General features: G+C 37.4%; 1 protein-coding gene across 1 annotated transcript; it reads right to left on the reverse strand.

Annotated features, from left to right (window-relative positions):
• Nucleotides 1-1,300: 1,300 nt before the first annotated feature.
• Nucleotides 1,301-12,745, reverse strand: LOC113677140 (epoxide hydrolase 4). The gene is made up of 11 exons (XM_027193900.2): nucleotides 12,414-12,745; nucleotides 10,730-10,863; nucleotides 10,167-10,237; nucleotides 9,660-9,738; nucleotides 8,657-8,721; nucleotides 7,915-7,980; nucleotides 7,358-7,409; nucleotides 5,073-5,156; nucleotides 3,950-4,114; nucleotides 2,836-2,909; nucleotides 1,301-2,400 (listed from the first exon to the last, which is right to left on the reverse strand). Exons 1-11 carry the CDS (start codon nucleotides 12,547-12,549, stop codon nucleotides 2,286-2,288), a joined length of 1,041 nt encoding a protein of 346 aa, XP_027049701.2. The 5' UTR covers nucleotides 12,550-12,745; the 3' UTR covers nucleotides 1,301-2,285.
• Nucleotides 12,746-13,448: the final 703 nt, after the last annotated feature.

The following is a 13,448-nucleotide window of genomic DNA, read 5'->3' on the forward strand; positions in this document are numbered from 1 at the left end:
TGTTTTAGGTGACGTCATTAATTATGTTGTCTGAGGGCCCGCAAGAACAAGGCAAATTTAATTTTGCGAAAAAATCTGTCACCAGTTCCCTCAGATTTTGTCAAGGCTTACCAAACCTCAGGGACGCCGTCGCTTGCCTCGGAGCAGGACAAATTTTTGTCAGGCGTGAAATCTGACAGATTTGTCAATTTACACGCCATGATTTGAAGAACAATCTCAATCAAGAAAATTTGACCTCTATTTTTGGTCGGAGTATTTCAATCCGAAGCCCGCCGAAATTGTTTCTTAGTTGCGCGGCAATCAAACGGTAAAGATGGAAGATTCCTACCTCGGTATAATGCATAGCGATCCTTACTCAGAATACAACTATCACGGTTCCCAAGTTTACGTTCCAGCTGTCTCTCCGGGGCCAAGTATTGTTCAATTTATATCGGCTAAACTAGTCGACAGCACTTACTTTTGGAGTCTTTATTTTTAGATGTGTCCCACCGATGTCGCCTGCTATGTTTGGTAGATCCGAAAATCATTCGAACGTTGCGATGGTGGCTCTTGTCTCATGTGGTTGAAACAAGTGGCTAACGAATATTTTCCTGTGTCTCAATACGTCCACGCTTAACAAATTGAAAATTTGGCAGAGACAAATTTTGTCGAGATTTTTGGTAGGGCCTAACAAATTTTGTCAGTCCAGTGCGTCCGGACCCTAATTCCGCAGAAAGGTTGTTGGCAAAGAACACAAAGTGCACGCAACAAGGTAATCTGGATATCCGGTAGTTAGTGATAAGTTTAACAAATAAATATGGACAAAAGATCTAATGAACAGGGGATGAATGCCGACCTACACGTGAATACTGCAATCGGGTCAGTTTGTTCTCTTTGTTATCAAGTTTAGAATTTAAAGTCAGTCTTACCAAATTAGAATATCAAACTTGCTTTGCCTTTTCCTGACAGTGATGTTTTCTTAAATTTCCCTGACATCCTGACTCAAGAAACCGTGACATGAAAGTCCTTTCGAAGTGGTCGCATCCACTTTTTCTCCTACAACCTTTCTGTCAACAGCTATAGGCCACTGCTTCCTCTCTATGCTGCAGTGGCAAAACGAACTAAGAAAATTCTAGTCAGCTAACACGTTGAAAAAGGATGATTTCACTTCTCAATTAATTCCATAAGGCGTATTTTACTTCTTTGAAAATCAGAGTGCTCTTCGGTCGGAATCAACACTAAAGGTCACAATAGCCAATCAGAACACAGGTACACATCACCAGGAGGTAAAGGAGGGGATTTCGGGAGATTTAATCATCTGTTTGTTTGTTTGTTTGTTTACTGTCGTTATTCTTTTAGTTTTATTTATTTTTATTGTTATTATTATACTATCATTCTTTTTCTCACTAATAGGGTAAGCAAAAATGACTCATTTCTCTGGGGTCAGTCACAGTCACAGTCTCAAGCGCGTGGAAAGGCGAACGACCACGCGGCGATTACTCTTTGGTCGCATAAAAATAAGCGACTATTACTTCTAAGTTTTTCGGAGATAATTTTTTTCTTTGATGGTCCACCTTCTCAAAGCTTGTAATCAATAATATCTATGATTCTAGGCGACTAGACAAAGACATTTATTAAGGTGTTGCATGATAAAACTGTACTCCTGCAAGTTTTCCTCACCGAGTTTTCTTTAGCCATGTGTGCAGTGAAAATACTTTGATTTATATTTATTAAAATGTCGGAGGAAACTGCACACAAACCCTCTCGACTTAAGTCTTCGAATTTTTATCATAACACATTCCTGAAAACTAACAACTTCAAAACAAAAACATCGTCCATTCTAGAAATGGCCTAGCTCGAGCCCAGTTCACTAGGGGTTTCTAAGTGGCTCCGTTAGTAGTGAGCATCCAACAGTAAGCTGGACGAATCTCTAACATCTTTCTACATCATCTAATTGATAAACGGTTAGAATATATGAAAGTCATATATTTTCATATACTTTCATTCCCATCTAATTGATAATTGTTATGTGATCTAACACTGCTTCCCTTGTAAGAAACCCTACGTAAAATATATGGAATACTATTCATATCATCCATAAGGGCAAATTTCTCTAAATATTACAAACTTCAAGATCCTGATGATGATTGCGAGAACTACCAATTGATACCAAGTTATCAGTTATTTCCACTCTATTTTCTAAGAACAGAAGACTTATTTCTTCGAAAGTTTTGACAGAAATCCACTTTCTTCTTCGGAACAGAGGTTATCAACGAAAAGGCACCCTGATATGTTCACGTCTTCTCTTAATCTGGTTTCTGTAAAGATTCCAGAGGATGGACATTGAGAAACTCACGAATGTGTTTGTTCACGTCCTCATATTCATCGATTTGGACCCAGTGAGTTGCTCCGTCAACGTATCTGTTAAAATTGAGAAGAAGCGAATGGCGTTTTATCAAGATGACGCTGTTTCACAGGTGAATTTGTCTATTTTCACAACCTATTCAGCTGACGAGGGTAAATTATTTTGACATTTTAGTTTCCGTGGGTCACCAACACGTTTTAGTGTTGCCTCAGAGCAAAATAAGATGTTTTCGCTATCACTGTTGGGTGAACATATTGTAATCACATTAGGAAACTGACTGACTCGAGCTGTTTACAATTTTAAAAGTTCAAATGTCAGGCTATCAAACATGTTACATGAAAAACCCTAAAATCACGGAAAGGTAATTTCCAGCATTCTGGACATCTTCTTGGAAGCTTCACAGACGGTGGTAAGAGGTCTTATAGGGCGGCGGTCTAGCGCAGGTTATTTTTGAAACCTCCGCATCATCACTGAAAAAATTAACGCCTTACTTGATGGTCAAGTCTTCCACAAAATCTTCTGTTCCTTTCAACGTTTCCACCATTAGAAACGCATCTCCTGTGCCCTAAAATGCAAAGGAAATCAAGGTGCTCCTTTAAAAAACAAGCTGATATTGAAACAATAATAATAACGGTATTAAATTCAATCAATCCAAGGTCCTGTTAGCTTTCTAAGGGCCTATTTACACGGTACGACTTTGTCGCATGCGACAAGCTTACGACAGGCTTACGACACGAATTGTTTCGTGTAAATCAAACCTTCAACTCGCTTACGACTCTTAAGTCATGTCGTAGGCCTGTCGTAAGCTTGTCGCATGCGACAAAGTCGTGCCGTGTAAATAGGCCTTAAGATGAACAACACAATTTTACGATTAAGAATCACACCAGGGAACTAGTCTTGGACGAAAAACGCCTTATATCAATAAGTAATTATTTTACTCCAGAAAAAATACTTTTTTTACCTTCACTGTTCAGTTCCTAGTATATACTCCCATACATTCCATTTCTGTCAGAACATCAAGGATGCTCAAGGTTCAATTCCATTCAAGTCCTGAATCTTTGATTTGTATGTAAATACACTTGTTCATTTTTCAAGTTTCGTGCGAGAAATCAATCAACTGAGAAAACCTTATAGTCACGTACATAAAATTCGCACAAAATCCACAATATTGCGGAAAATTCAAAATTCTTCCGCATTTGAAAACAGAGGCAGTCATATCTCAATTTGGCATAGTAGATGAGTAAGAAAAGAAAAAAAACCTCTGTGATTGCAGATCGGAGACAAACTCTTACAAACCAAGAGATCACCAGGAGTGCGGTGGGGTTTCTTGGAAGTGCAATTGCGAATGTGTTTTCCCAGAGCCCCCTCGGTAGAGAGATTATGGTGAAACAAAATATTTTAAGAGCAGAACAAAGGCCCTGTGTCCAGGTTGTAAAATGCTAGCGCCATTTTACGCAATAAACACATGAAGCCTCACGCAAATCTACTAAGAAAATCCCAGGTCAGTTTAAAGTCGACCATTTCAAAGACGGTTGACGTGTGGCCATCATAACTTTTCAAACTCCCTACCAACGCTACAAGGTTGGATTTTTATTTCTGACTTACCCAAACCACAAGGGTTGGAGCCTTGATCTTGGTGTGAAAGGTCGTGGGAGGCAAATCTCTGTGTGAAAATGCAGCCCTGTAGTAATTTACAGGACCACTGCACCCAGACTGACACATAGAATATTTGTATGCCTCTACATCTTCTTCGTGGAAATTTTTGCCTTTCTGTTAACAAAATAAAGAAAAAATTCCAGTTGCAGTTAGTAAAACTTCCCCTAAAGCACCCCCCTGGAATAAAAACTACTGTAATAAACCTTGAGTAAAAGTACTTCAGGCTTTAACAAGGGGATGTAATGGAGACAGTAGATTCTTCAAAAATGGATCTTTAAAAAACAAAACTTTCTGTCCAGGATAGAAGGCCATTCATTCGTATTGGTAATCACATGAGGCCAAGTACTATTAAGGATTAATTGCACGAGAGTTTTCAAAATTTTCCAAAATTGCCCGAGTCGCGAAGCGACGAGGGCAATTTGGAAAATTTTGAAAACTCAAGTGCAATTAATCCTTAATAGTACGAGGTCTCATGGGATTACTTGTTTATCAATAAAGGGCAAAATTTATACGAAGGAAAATCACGCGCGCAGTCTATTTTTATCTGGGAAGCAACGGATTAGCAATGCAACGGATTAGCAATCATTAACAAGTAATCATGCCCTCTCTTGATTACTAAAAATGCCCTCAATTAAGAAAAAAATGCCCTCTCTCTCAACCAATCAGCGCTCAGTAATTTTGCCCTTTATTGATAATTAGGTAAAACAGGCTGCGGTTATTGGTAAAAGCAAAATACCAAAATTATGAAATAATATTTTTTTGCCTCATGATTTAGTCACATTCCGTATGGATTACAGTTAACATCACAAGTGACTACATCATCATACTAACAATATCACCATCTTGTTAAGTCCATTTCTAATACAAGGTTACAACAAACTAGGAACCCTATTTGCTGTTGTTATCATATTGTATTCCATAGCCTTATCACCAGACACTTAAGCATGCAACTAAACTTTTAAGAGCTAAAAAGAGACACTAAAAAGAGATAATATCAAGATAATGCTAATCATCATAGGCATAATCAAACATTTATGTTTCAACAACTTAAGTCAAATGCAACTATCATTACCCCAAAACCTTCGTCAAAAACTTTGAAGTCATCCATCTCTAGCACGTACTCTGGAAGGTAAGGCAATTGAAAGAAAAACATGTACTGCAAAAGAAAACAATATCATCAAAAAGTAGGACCTTTGACTTTTGTACAAAAGTGCATTAGGGTGTGACATGAGGCTGATTCTGTCAAAATCTGCTTTTAGAATATATTATAATAAAGTTCGGATATAATGCGCGCTGTCATTGGTTGAAAGAGCGTGCTCCATGAGAGTATAGAGTATAGAGCTGAGCTAAAGCTGTCACGCCATCTGCCAAATTGTACTATGTTCGATCTTTTCCGGGACTTCTTTTTAGCTTTTTTTCAATAATGGAAAGTGAAATTTCGGAACAAGCGAGCCGGCAAGTAGCAACAGAAGAACCAAACAAAGGTTTGTAAACATACCAGGCGCCGTAATTTACGTTATTAAAACGTGAGCAGATACGAAAATCCTCAAAGGAGAAACAAATTATATAATAAGCTCAGTTATGCACACATTCTGATTGGTTCTCACTAATGATCTATTAGAGGACAGACGTAATAGATGATTTCATCATTAAAACTTTTTTTAATTCTTTATTACATGAACGTACATAAAACAAATAGATTCCAAGTTACCCTGCGTCTGTTCAGTAATAGATCACAGAGTGATCAGTGACACAGTGGTCAGTGACACACTCGGCTGCCCCTCGTATGCCACTTTTTTGTTCTTACCACATTTTGACGTCACCTGTGATCTAGTACTGAACAGACGCACGGCAACTTGGAATCTATTTGTTAAATAGAACATGCTGACGACAACTTTGTTCGCTTTGGAAATAAAGTTTGTTTTGAAAATTGAAAGTAATGCTTGGGGAATTTGACAGATTCTTTATTATAAAACAAATAGAGAAGCCTTGACTGTGCTCTGTTCTGTTGTAAAGCACTGAAGGTGCTTTCCAATTGGCAACTAAAACTCTGAATATCTTTTGTTTGTATATACCACACAGGTGAATAGTGCTTTTCACGTGTAGCAGTACTGATTGATGCAGAAGTGATAGGTGCAGAAGTGATTGGTGCCGAAGTGATTGATGCCGAAGTGATTGATGCCGAAGTGAATGATGCCGAAGTGATTGATGACGAAGTGATTGATGCAGAAGTGATTAGAGCAGAAGTGACTGGTGCAAAAGTGATTGGTGTGGAAGTGAATGGCAAATACTATTCACCTCCAAGCAGCTGAAGAGACAAAATCACATGTCAAAAAATTTAATTTCCAACCAATTTTTGGTATCATGACAGAAATAAACTGATTTTTTTTGTTTCTGTGTAGTATATTCTGAAAAAAGTTATCCACCTCCACTTTGGTAAATAGTTATTCACCATTCACCTCTGAAAAACTTGCAGGAATAAATCAGTCAAAATCACCTTTTGTGCCATACTTTTTCCCTGTTTTAGTATATAGTACAACAACTATTCACCTTAGTGTTGGTGGTTAGCAATGGATATTTACCTCACAGCTAGCTGCCTTCACTTTGATGAATAGTTGTTAACTATTTTAAACCTTTCACTCACAGAGGTAATAGCTAGGGATCCAACTTAACCAAACAATAACCATACATGACAACATACTAACTTATTAGCCAGAAGGTGATACAAATTAAACAAAATGATGTCAAATAAATCAACAAGAAATTCACAGTAACCAAAGGGGAGAATTTGGGTTGAGTGGATATCTAAGCACTGATCTTCCATAGCTGTCATCTTGTAAAGGAAAACATTCAACCCTTTCACTCCCAGGAGTGACCAAAAAGAAATTTAGCCTTAAAATATCAATACATTTCAAGCAGAAAGGCAAAAAGAGGAAAGGAAAATATCAAATAAGGGATATTTTTTTATCAAACACCAAAATTAATTCTCAAAGCTAAAATTTTAGGAAATGTAAGGTGGACAGTGAAGAGAATTGCTTTTTATAAATTGAGAGTGAAAGGACGTAAATGGTAATAAAAGCTCCTTCACTTCTCCTTCTCCTTCCTCTTCTTTCATTCACTGATGTGCACTGGTTTTTCAACACAGTTAAGAAAGAGAAGAAACTGTTTATTAATATTTCCTATTATTTGAAACTATTCAAATTTTCTTTTTTTGTGATATTATATAATTTATTGCACTTCAAGACAATGTAGTGTAATTTTAAGTTCTGTTTCATAAGTTTTGTTATGGTAAGTACCGATAATATAACTTGTATTGAAAATCAGTTTTAGATTGTAATAAAACAAATAGTCTCTTACCCAGGAAGCATGGAATTGTTTCTTAGATGACTTCAAACACTTTGCAAAGCATCTGAATAAATAATAATGGAAAGAAATGACTATTGAAATTTTTTTAAAACCTTGAGAATCCCAGTAGAGATAAACATGTAACTTCTCCTTGTAATAACTATATACATTATCCAGCAAACAGGAAAGAACACACAACCTTGTTAGCCAAGGTATTAGATTTATCTTGATCCAACACCATATTCTCATAACTCGTTTATAAGGAAATGTGTAGCAGCTAAAAGGGAGAATTAATAAACAGATCTTGGCTGGAGCTAAAGGGTTAACCATGGCTATTGAATGAATAATAAAGCAAAGAGAGTCAAATTAATTAAGAAAATAAATACAACAGTACACATTTGAGTGCTCTTAGGTTGCTAGCTCCAATGACCCACTCATGTTTGTCATGCCTAGCAAACATTTCCAACAATTTAATAACAGTTACATTTAAATAACAATACAGACTGTAATAGAGATGGAAAGTGGAAAGTGGATGATCTTTTTATAGCTAAAACTTAAGCAACACATACGCTGGATGTGGAATGTTGCACAGAATCAGCCGGTCAACAAACTCAGGGTGAATGTGGGTGAACCTCCTAAAAGAAAGAAAAACAGGTTACATTTGTTCAGTGAAGTAGGGGAGTGGGTAGGGAATTTGAACCTTACCTGGGTGAGGTAGGAAATTCGACCCAAAAGTATCAAGTCTTTCCAGAGGAGTACAAGTGTTTCATCTTCAGACATGGAGGTGTTTAAAGGTAAAAGTTCACTTTCCCCAGCTAATGAGCATGTTCTTGAAGCTTCAAATTGATCAATGCACAATCAAAAATCTCTAACAAAGAAGAAATACTCTGAAAAGACCCATGGCTGATTAAGACTTAGTCCCTTCCATGTTACCTCCCTGAAATAAATTCAAATTCTCCCTTCCAACCTCCAGACATTTCCTTTAAAACTACATTGGACAAAATGTTTTTTTTCTTTATCATTTTTTCCCATGACAATACTTGTTAACTGATATCCATGTATCTTCTCCCCTTATTTTCACTGGATAAGTATTGAAATTGTGGTGAGAAAACAACCTCTCTTGGGGCTACAGGACAAAATTTGTCACTGCACCTTTAGGTTGTCACAGCCAGACTTAACAATTATTTCAATGGAAAACAGCAATTTGGATAATATACTACATTTTCCAGGCTGATGTGTTGCTATTATTCAACAACATTTACAGAAAATTACTATTCTTTCAAATAAGCCATAAAATGAGAATTTTTTTACCATGCAATGGCACCTCCCCAGTCATGGGCAAGCAACACACATGAACTGTAGCCCAGTCCCTCAATCTGTGGATACAAATATCAATGCATACACAAACAACACAAATACATGATTACACACAAGTTTGTCTTTAAATTAGGTCAGTAACAGTACCCTGTTATGGTAAAAGGGGACGGGCGTGTCATGCGTAGGAGGGTGTAGGGATGAAGTGTTAACCATCACCAACACACAAGCTAAGGGGAAAGAAATACCCCTGGCTGGTTTAACTGGTAAGAAAATGAATCAAAAAGGGCTATTTAAGGCAATCACCACATAGACTAATTATAACAAAACTATGCTGCAAGAACTGTGAAGATTAAGTGCACCTCAGAGTCACTGGGAAACATGTGAGTAACATGCTTTCATAGTTACCATCAACTTGTTACATCATCAAACAAGCATAAGAAAGACATCTAACAGGAAGCTTTTGGATACAGACCCTCACAAAAAAGCACAAACCAACTTCACTTTACCAAAAAAGGACATAAATATCTTTTTACTCTAAATCTTTGTTAGCAATATATGTGCATTACTTTCCTTTTGTCTATAATTGTAATCAATATCATCATCATAATCACTATTATAGTCAACATTATCAACATGATATTATTATTTCAGAGGACAACAGCAATTTGCACAACATATTACATTTTCCAGGCTGATGTGTTGCTACTATTCAACAACATTTACAGAAAACTACTATTCTACACATTGCAGATCCTAGCAGTGTACAGGACATGTGTCATATGAACTTCATAATAGACCTTGCTCACCATGGAGTCTCCATGGTTCAGCAGTTAAAGCATTGGAACATGGAATCCGAAGGTCTGAGGTGCAATTCCTCATGGGGACTCAGAATTTTTTCTTTATCCACACTCGTGACAAGACCAAAAAAAATATCCTTCTCTATTATCAACATATTGTTACATAAAATTACCACCATTAATTTAAAATTTCAACTTACCACTTCTTTGACATCATTCACCAAGTATGAACCCTTGTATTTGTCCTTTCCTACTGGATGATCACTAAGTCCATAACCCCTAAAAGAAAAAAACAGAGTACTATTATCATACCTAACACATTTATGCTGTTTTCTGGACCTACAAGGCTTCAATCTTCCAAAACTGAATTAAAAACTAGAGGTTTAAGCAACTCTTATATACCCTCTAGATATTTGCAAATATGCTGTCAAAATCAAACAATTGACTATAATTATTATTATCATTATCATTATTGTGCAAAAATAAAAAAGAGACCTTGAGTCCATATCTTATTCAACAGTGTAAAAAAAAGAAAACTTGGTGTATTTGGCATATACATTGTCAACAGGGTGGTAGCCAGTTGAAAAAAATTATTTAACAAGCATTTGTTTGATACTGCAGTAGTTAACTTCCCCTAAATCAAATACTAGTCACAAGTTAAAAATCACATGGAAAAAAATTATTTGATGACAATCTTCTCAATTTACCTCATATCTACTGCAACCACCCTATACTCATCACTGAAAGCTTTCAACTGATATCGCCATGAATACCAAAACTGCAGGTGCAAGCCAAGAAATACAACACAACATAATACATACATCAAAAAACATGCATACTGTTGCAAGAAAATGGACACTGTTCCTATAGAGGACCATTAGTTTACATATCTACATGTATTGTACATTTCAAAAATAAGTGTTTGTAACACAAAATACTTAAGACAATACTTCATCAGCACAACTCTAAACACCACAAAGAAATAAATGATGCATAACAGGGCACTTTAAAAGGAACAGTTTGGAAATCAGATAAAAAATTATTTAACTAGTTTTGGGTGAAAACAAAGTGGTTCCTTTTTTCTAGACCAACCCAATCCTATTCAGCTGGTTAGCTGTTAAGAAAATCTACCATTTTGTATCCCCATTCAAGGAAGAGTTGGTTTGTTTACATCAAGTGATACAATAAAACTCTCTGTCTTACCCTCTCTCCCCCCCTCCCACCCCTCCCTCTAATAGAGTAACTCATACATGTTTTATCACTGACACACCTCAGGGAAGCCATGAAGGCAGAGCATAAGTGGTTTTTGTGGATCACCTTTGGCCACATAGTGAATTTTTATGTTTGAAGCTGTTCTTAGAAAGTGGTGAGTTCCAAGTTCAGGGTTTAGAAGGCATACTGGAGCTGACAACACAGAAAAAGAAGAAAATCAATTCTCATCAATATACTAAAGACACATGAAAAACTGTGCATATACAATATACAACGCTGTAGGCACTACATAATGGTTGGTAATGGTGTAAGTCCATAAACCTTCCCCTAAACTCTTTATGGTTTTCAAAATGGTGGACTATTGTAAGACAGCTGTAACGTCTCTTGTCTCTTGACTTGTGCAATCTGGTTCAGCTCCAACTCTGGCCATCATTGAACAAATCTGACATGGGTTTTTTTAGAGTCATTTTGGTTTGATGGGTTTAGTTCTATGTTTGTTCAGAGTCTCACCTCTGCATTTCAACTTGTTGACTTGTTATCAATTTGAACTTAAAAGATTCTTACATTCACATTAATATCTTTATTTTAATAGCCCTAATTAAAAAAAGGCTCATGGCATTTTACTCTGAACATATCTAACATATCCTTTGAAGAAGAATGCAAATCAAAAGGATGAAAAGGAAAAAGAAAAGAAAAAGAAAGACAACCAAAAAGTGAAAGTGGTAAAGGCTAAAACCTTATATCTTCAATTCCATTGCCCTAGGTAAACAGAGCGTGCAAAGTAGCAAAGTGGCAAAGTTTACTATAAAATTATATGGGATGCACAAGTTTCACTGTTCTTTTAATTCCCTGCCCTGTCCCTGGCCTGTTGATGGACCAGTTTTAAGACTCTGTTCTGACCAAGTCCTCCTATGTTTGCAAGTTTTGCATCAATGAGGGCTGTGCATTAGCCCCTCCGCATTTTAAACCACATTGCTTTTTTACTGAAACAATCTAAAACCATACAACAGCAGGCTCATGCAGTCATGGACTGCCATTTATTTAAAGTGTGCAAACCTTCACTTCACCAGATATCTTAGGTTTAAAATTCCTTTAGAATCACCAAAATTTGTTTCTACATCATAAACTAAAAGACAGAAAAAAAAATCCTTACATGGAGAATTCCTTCTATTTTCCAAAAGCTATGAGTACAAGTCTTAGAAGGTAGCTAACCCAGATATAGTCCAATATTACTTTTACTTTGAAAATCAGTCCAGTCCAGATGGTGGACTTTCACAGACAACTAGCTCTCATTTGCATCAGTATTTCTTTTTGATATCCCACAACACAGAAAACAACTCGCTGGAATCCCTACGATGGAGCCTTGACCTTCACACGGCTGTCTACAGATACTTCTCTAAAGTAAAAAAGAACGTAGCCAGAGAAAGATTTTTGAAAAGAGTTGTTGAAATGCTTTTTCTTCCTCCCCCCCCCCCCCCCCCCCCCAAGCAAACTTAAAAGTAACATGATTCTTTTCACTCAAACAACATTTCAGGAATCTTTCTGGAGATAGAAGCAATATTCAGTGGGATATATTGTCCCAAAAAGAGACAGGCTGAAGAAGGAAGGGAGGAGAGGCATGAGAACGCTTTCTTTAGACGAGTCTACCCATTGAAATGCATAAGAACTATGCTTGTATGGTGTAAAATGAACGCAGGAAAAATTCACTACGTGGCCGACAAACATTGGGCCGACCCACTTACGAGTTTCTCTTCGCTTTGCTCGAGGAGGGATTGCAAGTCGACGTATCATCTGCCATAAGACTACAAAGAACATCATCAGCCCATAATATGTAGCGAAGCTGTATATAAAGAGAGTTTCAATCAGTTTCCTCGCCATAATGGTAAGTCTCTCGCATACGACTCTGACCAAACAGATTGCTATGCAAATATCCCACAAACTAATTATTATTTCGTAACCTAACACCCCTTGGGAAAGGTCACATAGTATGCACCTTCACGTGATCACGCAACACTGCCGATCATTTTGTCCACTGTACATTCGAAGCTAACATCCCTCGCGGGCAACCCCCCCTGAGCATTTGAACTTTTGAAGATTGCCTCGCTCAAATTCCCGCCACCTCGGGCCAAATTTGGTCCACCAAATATTGAGCGATTCTTTAGGTGACTAACAAATGTTGTAGAATTTAGCACAGTCTCGCAATAGTTAATGGTGCTGCTGCTGAAGTTTCGAATTGATCGGCCCATAATTACGTCACCAAGAGAAGGTAAATACGTATCTCTTCTCACTCCATAACATTATTAAATCTAGCACCTTGGATTGAACAATTAAAGTTTACCGGAGACCAATCATTAATTCCAGCCACCATTAATCGTCTGAGTGGGGTGAGACGAAGGGGCGAGGATGTTGGCGGAAAGATCACATGGGAACGGTGTGGGGACCACTTGTCGCTAGTAGAGTGTAGGTGAAGGACTAAAGGAAATTGAGTGCTATTTAGCTGCCAGCAAAGGGGGTGAGGGTTCTAAATATATCACATTGCCTTGCAGTGGATTAAGATCATTCATCATTTTATCAAAATCCTCCGTCCCAACCCCTCCCCCTTTTCCCCGGCGATAAAAAGTGAGCAGTCGCTAATACTAAGCTGCGTCTAAGTAATTCTTACAGGATGTGGTGTGGGACGCAAAACAGACGCTTTACAACTACATGGACCTTTAAAGATGAAGCTGAGAGGTTGAAAAGAGGTGACAAAAGGGAGCCATCCTCGTGTCCAGACAGCA

This window comes from Pocillopora damicornis, chromosome 11 (assembly GCF_964200805.1).
Source record: "Pocillopora damicornis chromosome 11, jaPocDami1.2, whole genome shotgun sequence".
Taxonomy (NCBI): Eukaryota; Metazoa; Cnidaria; class Anthozoa; order Scleractinia; family Pocilloporidae; genus Pocillopora; species Pocillopora damicornis.